The sequence below is a fragment of the Nelumbo nucifera genome, chromosome 4 (assembly GCF_055504915.1).
Source record: "Nelumbo nucifera cultivar China Antique chromosome 4, China Antique-T2T, whole genome shotgun sequence".
NCBI classification, from domain to species: Eukaryota; Viridiplantae; Streptophyta; class Magnoliopsida; order Proteales; family Nelumbonaceae; genus Nelumbo; species Nelumbo nucifera.
The window spans coordinates 92,941,681-92,952,749 of NC_142652.1; the positions used below are offsets into that span (position 1 = coordinate 92,941,681).

General features: G+C 38.9%; 1 protein-coding gene and 1 long non-coding RNA gene across 2 annotated transcripts; one reads left to right on the forward strand and one right to left on the reverse strand.

Annotated features, from left to right (window-relative positions):
* The first annotated feature begins 3,362 nt into the window (after positions 1 to 3,362).
* LOC148800857 (uncharacterized) lies at positions 3,363 to 5,901 on the forward strand. The gene is made up of 2 exons (XR_016085880.1): positions 3,363 to 4,332; positions 4,566 to 5,901. It is a non-coding gene; the product is annotated as an uncharacterized LOC148800857 (long non-coding RNA).
* Positions 5,902 to 8,311: 2,410 nt separating this feature from the next.
* Positions 8,312 to 9,954, reverse strand: LOC104610885 (growth-regulating factor 5). Its single transcript, XM_010277721.3, has 3 exons — positions 9,707 to 9,954; positions 9,319 to 9,570; positions 8,312 to 9,059 (listed from the first exon to the last, which is right to left on the reverse strand). Exons 1-3 carry the CDS (start codon positions 9,753 to 9,755, stop codon positions 8,569 to 8,571), a joined length of 792 nt encoding a protein of 263 aa, XP_010276023.1. The 5' UTR covers positions 9,756 to 9,954; the 3' UTR covers positions 8,312 to 8,568.
* Between the last annotated feature and the right edge of the window lie 1,115 nt (positions 9,955 to 11,069).

Here is an 11,069-nt window from a genome sequence, read left to right on the forward strand (position 1 = left end):
CTAAGACCCTCAAATGTCCCATCACGCGACTTTTATAACATTGAAAAATCCCAAAGTTACCCTTTTATGTTCAAAAGTGCCTTTTCAAAAATCCCACCAAGTTTGCCTTAAAATACCCTCATAGGGTTGAGCCACTCACTGGTGTCGGCTCGAGGGGGAGAAGGGGAGTCTCCGGCACTGGCATCGCTGTTTGAGTTTAAAGACTTTCGCATGGCGACTATGCACATCTAAATTTGTATTAGCACGAGGGAAGCACGAGAACTGCCACGTGGGAAGTACGAGAGGTAGTACTCAAGTTTGAAAACTCTCGTATGGCGACTGTTTCCCCTGCCTGGCTGCCTTGCTCTCTCTTTCCTTCAACTGCTCCCCCACTCGCCCTCGCCCTCTCGTCTCGTCTGTACAGAAATCGAAGACAACCCAGTCAATGGCGCCATTCTTCCACTCCCCCTCTCCCTCTCGTCCCGTCTGTACAGAAATCAAAGACAACCTAGTAAATGGCGTCATTCTTCCACTCCCCCTCTCCCTCTCCTCTCGTCTGTACAGAAATCAAAGACAACCCAGTAAATGGCGCCATTCTTCCACTCCTCCCCTCCCTCTCCCTCTCCCTCTCGTCGCGTCTACATGGTGCCATTCTTCCACTGTTCACCTTACTGTGCTGCTGTTGCTGGTACAGGGAAGCCATTAAATGGCGGCCATAGGGAAGTCAAATCCGTGTTAAGTACACTATACACACCATTAGACCAAAGAGAGCAAGCGACTTTAGCAGACTGTGTAGAGCTGATGGACTTGTCCATCGATTTCTTCCGAGCGGCTGCTCCGACAAGTGCAGAGAGAACTTACATCCCACTTTATGGTTTGAGAAAGAGTGATAGATAATAGGGAAGGGAAAGGGCGATGGAGGTGGAGACGAGACAGAGATCGTTGGGTTTTGATGAACCAACGTTTCTTTTCCCTTTTCCTTGTTTTATTTTAAAAATTTGAAGAAGAATAGAGTAAAATAGTCTTTTTGTTTTTCTATTAGCGGACGTTAAGGGTGAGGAAAGTATTAGTTAGTTGTCAAAAACAGTAAGGGTACACCAAGTCAATAAATTAAATTATAAGCGTAATTTAAGAAATTTACCCTTCCTTTTTTTGTTTATAACCTTAAATTCATCGCATCACTCTAAGATGGGACGCATATGATCCTCTCCGCCCCCTTCTTGTTCGACTGATTGGCTTTCCATTCTTCTTGCTAGCTCTTCCATCACCTGGCTATCCGTCATGCTTTTGCAGTTTCCTTCTTCATGTCCAATTAGACCACATCGCATGCAAAATGTTGGTAGCTTTTCATACCGGAAAGCATACCATACCTTTGTTCCATCTTCTTCAGTGTCGTAGTTGCCGATAGCCAGAGGCTTGTTCACATCCATCCTTATTACCCTGATTCGAAAAATTCTATTCCACAACGGTTCCTCCTCATCTCCTCTGAGTCATCATCCCTTATCTTTTTCTTCTTTGATCGGGGTACCCACCACTTTCACCAAGTTTGCTTTCCGGTAGGACCTTGAGGATTCTAACCTTTAAACATAAGGCTCCGAAATCCATCGTTCTAGTGTCCGCTTTCGGATACCATCGACGCAGCAGCAAGGGGAAACCCTTTACTAGCCACGGTTCCTGTGATAGAAATTCTTCCAGAAACTTTTCCTTTCTGAAAGAGATCCAGAGAGATCTTCGATAGAAATTCTTCCCGTATCTAATCTAGATTTGCTTCGCCTTTACTAGATTACCGGCACTGAGAATAAGAGAGAAAAATCCTGTTTCGTTTGAGAGGTCTTCCAGCTATAAGCAGGAGCAGCTACAGGTAGCTAACAGAGCGCACGGAGTGCAATGGTTGCATTGCAAGTTTATTTGCACTGATGTACAATAATGATAGTGCAAATGATATAAATGCAAATTCTGATTTATTTTTGTTTTAAATTTTACCTTATTTCTAGTGTCATACAAATGAAGTAAAATGGGATCTGAAACCAAATGGAATAAAACATAAAACAAAATTAAATCAGAATTTGCATTCTATTCATTTTCACTCTCGTGCATTTATAACAGTGTAAATAAAATTGCACTGCAACCAAATACAGCCTAAGAAGAGATATCTTAAACTACCCCTAAATTTTAGGGAATGGACTAGAACTTTCTTACAGTTTGTAAAACCCCTTAAAACTACCTGTAAGTTCTATCATGGAGTGTGATGAATCATCAATCGTTTTGTAGCTAGCACAATGGCCTATCTGCTCTCTCTATTTGTATAAAGGTCTCTTTAAATGAAAGGGAAAATGGAAGCCTTTTCCCATCCTTTTCATGGAAAAATATGGAAGTCCTCGGTCTCTTCAATTCTTCAAATGGGATTGTCGTTCAGCTTCTTTCACTAATTTCTGTTTCTTCCATCTAGCCTTAAACGTCCCACCTGCAAACCCAATTCCAATAGCAACACCATCAACCTCGAATATCTATGGAAGATGAAACCACTAGGTTTATTGCTCTCACAGTTGAATCAAACTAAACGTTCAAATTGGTCATTAGGCCTAGTTTTTTTCCTTTTTTAATGCAATTTTATTTTAATTGCTGCAAAAGCATAAAACCACAAATTAATGATCAATTGAATATTTCTACCAAAGAAAATAAAAGAGTTGAATGAAAATTCCAATATATTTTTGCTTTGAATTTTATTTGTTTTGTTTGTTTGCAAATTGCAGTATGAATGGAGTAAAATAAAATTAAAAACAAAGCAAAGGTGAACCAGAATTCAAACTTCTTTGATTTTTACTTCCATGTATATTTGTATAGTACAAATGAAATTGACGATTATTGAACTAATATTTTGATAATGCTATTAGACAAGACTGGGTAACACCTAGCATGCCCCCAACAGTCGGAAAAACAGACATCAACTAGGAACTTATACAAATAGAGGCAACGATTCTAAAATTAGGGCTGTTCATGGGTCGGGTTGGATTAGTTTAGTAGTGTTTTTTCAACTGACCCGATCTGGTCGAGTTATCTATTGATCAAATTGAAATCGACCATCTATTAACGGTCTCAAATTCTTGCCTTTTCTATTTAAGAAAGTTAGGATTACCAGAATGCCCACTCAAACATGATCCCGACTTTCTTAAATGAAAAAGGAAAAAATTTGAAGAAGTTCTACCCCAGAGCTGTATAGCCTTTCTGTTATCCTCCCGTTTTATTAATTTTTTCTCTCTACCTCTTTACCAATTTAAGTTTTGAACCTTTGACCTGTCTAGAGTAGAGACACACTCTTCACCAAAGAGGCTAAAACAAAACTTGATAAAAAGGGAAAATCTAATCAACATTCCACTTCTTTGTCCGGTGAATACCGGTTATCCTACATAACCGGTTTCAAAAACAATCATTTAAATTGTATTTCAAAAAAGAAATTCATTTCAAGATAAGAAAAATGTTAGTCTTCACCGTTAAACATCACCCAGAAGCTGTTCCGGCGGATGGGGGTGCACGATGGCTGGGAAAGCTCACTTCCGATGGTGAAGAACGGCTGCTTCGGACGGCTAGTACAGGGGGCCTCTGACAATCAAAGACAGTCGGGAGCAAGAGGTAAGCAGCCGTATGAGATCGAGAAACAGTGTTGATTTCTGGATATGATCTCTCTCTTCAATGCTTGTTCGAGTTTTCAGGAGTTTTTTTGTTTTCGCGTCGTCTAACGGTAACTAAACAGAGAATAGAAGAAAGATGCCTGGTACTGAGCAGGAGGTGCGCATTAACGACCACTCTTCCCCTTCTTCTATTGCTTTCCAAGCAAAACAAAACGGCATGACCAAGAAGCTCCCCTCTGACTCCGTTATTAACCTTGACCAGGAATTAAGCTTCCAATTTGAAGCCTGTGCGTTATTTGCTTCCATCATTTTCAATTACAGTTTGAAGTTGGGTTTTTGATATGTAGATCGTCCCAAGATACAGTAATTTCATATTCTCGGACTGACGCCTAATGGTATTTTTTATTTGACTTTTAACGGTGGTGATCCAAAAATGTTCGAGCCATATTGGCAGAAGATGGGGGACAAGTGCACAGTGGTGATCTCCGTCTGGCAATCGCTAAGCTACTTCTTCGACATTACAAACTTGTGCTGGTTTCTGAAGCCGGAATTAGCGGAAGAGATCAGACGCTTGCATCATTTGGTGGCCAACACTGAAACAGAAGGTTGTTACATCGTGGTTGGTACCGGTTCAACACAACTCTTTCAGGCAGCACTCTATGCTTTATCATCTCCCGATTCAGCAGAGCCGATCAACGTCGTTTCAGCCGTTCCATACTATTCGGTGAGTTTTCTCACAATCTCACTCTATACATTAGCTGTGAATTCACGACGCGTATCATTTGTTTCTAGATAACTAGCAGACTTTGTTTGCACGAGAATGACCCATCTGATGATATTGTTGTTGAGATTTGAATTAAGCCATCAGAATTGTTCAATACTTGCTTAAAATTCTTCTTCTTCAGCATTGTTTATCTTGGGACCTCATTACACGTTAGTGACCGTGTGTCTCATTAGGAATGGCAACGGGGCGGGTTCGGGGCGGAGATTACATTCTCCATCCCTGACCCTGACCCCCAAATCACCCTCCATCCCCGTCCCTGATCCCCGACGGATAAAGGAATCCCTCCTCCATCCCTGACCCAGACGGGGATGAATTTCCCATCAGAGGCCTAAATCCCCGACGAACTGAGAGGTTACAGAGAGATTGAGACTGAGAGAGAGAAAGAGAGGAGAGGACCGTTGGGAGAGTTAAGGTCGGCGACGACGGTCAGCGACGATAAACAAAGGTTAGAAGGACTGACAACTGAAACTCTTCTTTGAATATCTCTTCTCTATCACTCAAGAAGGCACGAAGCTAGGTGAATTGGCGACAAAGAATCAAAGACGAAAGAAGACGAAGGCATGCACGAAGCTAGGGTTCACTGGTTTAGCTGTTCCAAAGACATAGTTGAGAGTTCTCGACTTCTCTCTTCCCTTTGTCGAATGTTAAGAGTTTTAGTTTAGTGTTTTACACTTTTATTGTTTTTAAAGTTTTAATAATTAATATTTTAAAAACGAATAATATTATATATATATATATATATATATATATATATATATATTAATCGGGGATGGGAGCATTGCAAGGAATTTTTCATACGATAATGGTTTTCGATATTATAGTCGGACCCGGGTAAAAAAATTTGGATAAAATGACCACCCTTAAGTTGTACTGTACATTTGTTTTATTTTTATAGGCAATGGCCTTCAACTAACTACCTAACTGTGTGAGATCCCATCTCTCTTTATTATGTTCGGTAGGCATGTGATTCATTCACAATTATGAGACATTGACCTTGTGCCCGTGCACCGCTGCGCCGAGATCCAAAGTATTATTCACTGACATAGTTTGTTCAATGCTTCCACAATATTTTCACATCTATGTATCGTTTGGCATGAAATCTGGTAAGGGAGCTTTAATTTGGTCGACCAAGTAGCATTTGATAAAGGGCATAAGAGTGACCTATCATCAGTCAGATAGGAAGCCTTCCCTCTCACCAATCGCCCATCATCTACATCCTCATTGACAGTGATGCCAAGTCAAAGTATAAATATATATAAAAAAAAATAACAAATAGGCCTGGCTGCTTTTTGATAAGTTACTAGTTATTCATGTTTTTTTTTTAATTTATTTTTAAGGTAAAATACAAAAATCTCTCTTAAAGTTTCTGAAAATTATAAAAACCTCCATTTTAATTTCATTTAATAAAAATTCAAACAGAAAACTTCCTTCTGTCACTGATTAAACTGAAAATATATAAAATTACAAAACTATCCCTAATTAATCGTCAGGACATCCTACCTACGAAAAGAATTCAAGAAAAAGGAATGGCGTTCTTTTGTGGATGATACACTTCCAAACCCACAAAGGAGAAAGAAGAACAAGAGCCAATAAATATCAACAACCATAGTCCATTAAACAAGGAAAAAAACTGATGAGGTTTGATTAAAAAAAACTGATGGAATATATGCCAGTATTAAACTGATGGAATCAAACCTCATCCAATCTTTGTCTTCAAATGAGAAATTGTAATCAATAACCCAAAGCTTGAAGTAGATGGCGATCCCCATAAACAGCAGAAGCAACACCAAGCCAATAAAGATGGGGCCTTTCACATACACAGCCATTGGGATTTTTGGGCATTTTCACGACATAGACAGACCCAAAACCCACCCCTTATCAATTTTGGATAAAAAAAAAACAATGTTTTGTGGTATCATAAAAGTGGTAACCAATTAAGGTGGTTTTGATTTCATGAGGGGTTTTAAGCAATTGGGGTGGTTTTTTTTAAATTCACGACGGGTTTTTATAAAGATGGTAACCAACCAATTAAGGTGGTTTTCATTTCATGAGTGGTTTTAACCGTGGCTTTAAAAAACGACCCAGAAATAGAACCGTTCTAGCCACCAGTTTTCGAGTCGACGGTTCGAACAGACGGCTCATTTTGATAATAAAAATTAGAAAAAAAATAAAAAATAGCCAAAAAGCATTGAATGGGTTGATGGCTCAACGGTTCAACCGTCTGGGTCAACGGGTTATTGACCAATTCAACGGTTTTGACCAGAGACCAAATTTGGGGTAAAATAGAACCAATTGTCTAGACGGTTCCTGGGCCAAACAGTCTGACTGTTCGGGTCAATGATGACTCAAAAACCATGGGTTTTACCCAATTAGGGTGGGTTTTTTATTTTCTAAATTCACAAAGAACTTTGATTGATCAATGGTTTTTCTAGTATCATATCTTTTTGGCATGATAAATTTAATACTAAATTTTCCATTCAAAATTCAATGAATGTAGAATAAAAAACTGCCAAAATGTTGAAAATTCGATTGCTAAAGCACATTATCTCTTTTGAATTAAGGTGTGTGTGCCTAGGGGTTTCCACGGTTCGGTTAACTGAACCATGGCACTTTTTTGTAAACCAAACCGATGCTATCGGTTTTTCTAATTCTCCAAACCGAAATTGAATTGGTACTACCGGACTGGTTCATCGATTTCGGTTTTTGACTGGTTTGGTTCAGTTTTTTCGGTTTTTTATATTTATAATATATTATACAAATGTATGTACAATATTATATTATAAATAATAAATAATATATAATATATAATATATTATAAATATTTAAAAAATATATAATATAATATATATATATATATAAATAGATCATTATAAATATAATATAAGTATATATTTATATATATATAATGAATATATATTTATATATAATGCATAAAAAATGTGACATTAAAAATATATATAAAATATACATAAAAATATATATATCGATCGATTCAGTTAAAAATCGATTTTTTTGTAAAGTAACCAAAAATCAAGCCTGTCCTTCGGTTTTTCAAAAATCCCAAACCGAAATCGAACCGATCGGTTCGGTTAACTACATTTTACGTTTTGGTTTTTTCGGTTTAGTTCAATCTTTTGGTTTTTCGTGTACACCCCGAAACCCTCAACACAAATTCAATAAATTCTGTTTCACGTAAAATGGGCAATGGCCATGAAAAAAGTATTCCGAAATCTCCCCAGACCCCAACTCATTTTCAGATACCAGAATTCAGAATCATTCTCAAGAGTCGAGACTTCTCCGCTTTTCAGAGGTCAGGATTTAAAGATTTCTGAATCCTGGATGAAATTTTTGTGCCGGAGAAGGAGAGGGCAAAGAACCATTAATTCCTAATAGTTATGTCATGCCAGATGGCATACTTCAAAAGATTTTTCCATTTTATTTTCGTGAATTTTCTTTTAATAATAATAATAATAATAATAATAATAATAATAAGAATAATAAGAATAATAAGAATAATTTCCAGCTCATGCTAGGCTGTTTCCAAATTCTGGTCCCAAGTAGAACGAATGATGAAGTAATTTGCCATTTCTGTGGACTGTATCACTTTTAGCCAACCCCGATTTATGGAATAATAAGAAAAACCCTCCTTTATCCAACACACACTACTTCGGGTCGGATCCACTGAATTTGAATTCGGATTTGGATCTAGTATAGAAAGTTTACAGTGATCTACAGATCATATTTACCAGTAGGCTAGCAGACAAAAACCGAAAAGAGAGAAGCAGAGAGCCCCACATCATCCAACCAGCTCAAACATATTCACAGAGCTAGGAAAAGATTTACAGTTTCCACCCTTCCATGAATGAAATTGAAAGGCGAGAACACATTAAAAATTTAGAATGAATGGAGAAGGATGATATGAGCGAGCATAAGAGGAAAAGTAGAAGCATATATAAGATCTGAACAAACATGTAGGATCAGCTAAAAACATGATATTTCCCTTTAAACCTAAAAAGTTAACCAATGGTGGAACCCATCAGTTCTTTTCTCCCCCTCCACCAAACAAAACCAGCAATAACTGTCTCTCCCATTTGAAGCAAGGAGTTTTGATTGAATCCTTCAACAAACTGCACCCTAAAACCCTAAAACAAGAAGAGGGGAGAAGGGTCTCCCTGTTCACAATGAGGAGTCAGTTTTGCAGGTGCCACTTTGAAGGACACTCTTGGGAGAAAAACCCAAGCTTGGAGAAACATTAATACCAGCATTGCTGTTGCTGATGTTATTGCTGGTGTTGCTTCCACTGACATCGTTGTTGTTGTTGGTGTTGGTGTTGGTGGTGGTAGTGGTGGTGGTGAGTTCAAGATTTGCTGGGATTGAGATGGATAGATTGGTGTTTGAGTTCAGAGAATCGTTGTTTGTTTTGCTGGTTGTGGCGTTAACAGAAGAAGCAGCAGCAGCAGCACAAGGGGGAGTAGCACCACCTTGAGAGGCTTCCACATGCTTTCTTGAACATTTACGGCCTCTGTGCATGTGCCTCTCACAGTACTTTTGATCTGGAACAACATCCTTGGTGCAACGCCATTTCTTCCCATCTGTTCTTCTGCACCTCCCTGGTTCAGGTTCCATGCTGTTTCTGTAATCAAGGCACAGACTTGTGCAACCTAAGACTGCAAAGAGAGAAACAAAACAAAACCCAAATCAGATCACTAGCTAGTTCCTTTGCTTCCTCAACACAGAGAGAAAGAAAGTGACATCAGACAAAGAGGGACCTTCAAAAGAGAAACCCCCCTCAACCTCTCAAAGTAAAAAGCTTTAAATCAACCTAAAACCCATTTATTAGAAAATAAAAGTATGGAGAAACCAGAAAGAGGATAGCTTAAAAAACCAGAAACCCAGGTCAAAGGAAACGCATATTTGGGGACTTACAGCTTGGGTAGTGTTGATAGATCCCACCATTAACACCACCGTATGAGCTTACAACGCTCTTCCAGATAGGAAGGACGAGATGAACAGGCACAGGCACGCCTGCAACCATGTATTTAAAGATAAGAGCTTGGTGTTCTAGCTCCTGCAACTGAAGAAAGGTGAACCCAGACTTTCCATGGCTAAGCCCAGGCCCGAGCCCAAGTCCGAGCCCAAGCCCAACCGAAGGTGACCCTGCTCCCATCGACCCAATTCCTTCAAAAAATAAAAGAAAAAACCAAAAGAAAAAGAAGAGAAAAACTTCAGACTTGAGAGAGAGAGAGAGAGAGAGAGAGAGAGAAAGAGAGGGGGGGAAGAGAGAGAAAGAGGGAAGGAGAGAGAGAGAGAGTACCATTTTCAGCAACACGAGCAATCTTACAAGGTGGGCTTTGGGCTTCCATGCTTATACATGGGCTGGCTCCTCACTTAACCAGAGGAAAAGAAAACCAAAAGAGACCCAGTAGGAGTTAGGTATAACTATACTCTGAAACTGCAATAACAACAGATCTGCTGCAACTGAGAGAAAGGAAGGGAGGCTCTGGTGTCTGTGACTGGGTCTGGGAGGGGGAGAGAGAGAGAGAGAGAGAAAGATAAGAGCGGATGTTTTAAAAAGGAGTGTAAAAGCCAAAACCGCTTTGGAAGGCAAGAAAGCGGGGAGGAAATACCAGATACCACTCTTTTTGGGTCCAGAGAGAGAGAGAGGCGTACGGGGATGGGTCGATGGCATTAAAGTAGTGAAAGTCTTCTGACATGTCTTTCAGCTTTTTGCCGTTGCAGGGAAAAACAGGGAAATAATTGTGTGTATTTCTGCAGCCTAATACACGTCTCTATTTTCCGTTGCGATGTGGGCCTCGTCACGTATGGGTCCCATCTTGACATAAGCCCAACGAGCCAACTAACGGCTTCTCTCTCTCTTTCTCCTTGCTTTATCGTCTCCGTTGTCGTGGTGATTAGTGACGATCGACCAGAGGAGTATGGAAAGTAGGGTGTACGGACACGTGTCAATCAGGTAGAGGCTTGACAACGCTAAAGGCGACCACGTAAAAATCAACGGCCAAGGGCTTGACAACGGACGCCCCCATGTACGGCCCCACAAGATATTACCTTACCGCTCAGTTTGGCTTAACTCAATGCCAAGGACCAAGGAGACACAATGGTCTAAACCCCTGGACCGCCAGACTGAAAAGAAAGAAGGAAATTTACGGAATAGCCCACAACAATGTTATAGTTACGATAAAACCCTTATAAAGTATAAATTGTAAAATGAAATAGGGTCATTTACTAGAACTCGTTTATAGTTTCACGAGCTTACTTAAACCAATCGTATAGTTTTTTATTTTACTAAAACACTCTTTATACTTTTCAAATTTCAATCTAATTACTCGATTGACCTTAAAATATCCTTAATACAAAAATAAATTTAACCAAATAGAATGGTTATTTGTCTCTAATGTAATTTTTATTTTCTTTTAATTAAATTTACTCGAATGTCATTAGAGTTAAGGTTGACATTTTCTTTACTTTAATCTAATAAAAAGTCGATTAAATAAATCAATTGCAAGTTATAGAAGGTGTTTTAATAAAATGCAAACGAAAAGGTAAGTTTTAATAAATTTAAAAAATTAGAGGGGTATTCTAATAAATGACCCAATAGAATAGAGGGGACCATTTTTGAATTATAAATATTGATTTTTGAATGGCAAAGCAAAGGGGAG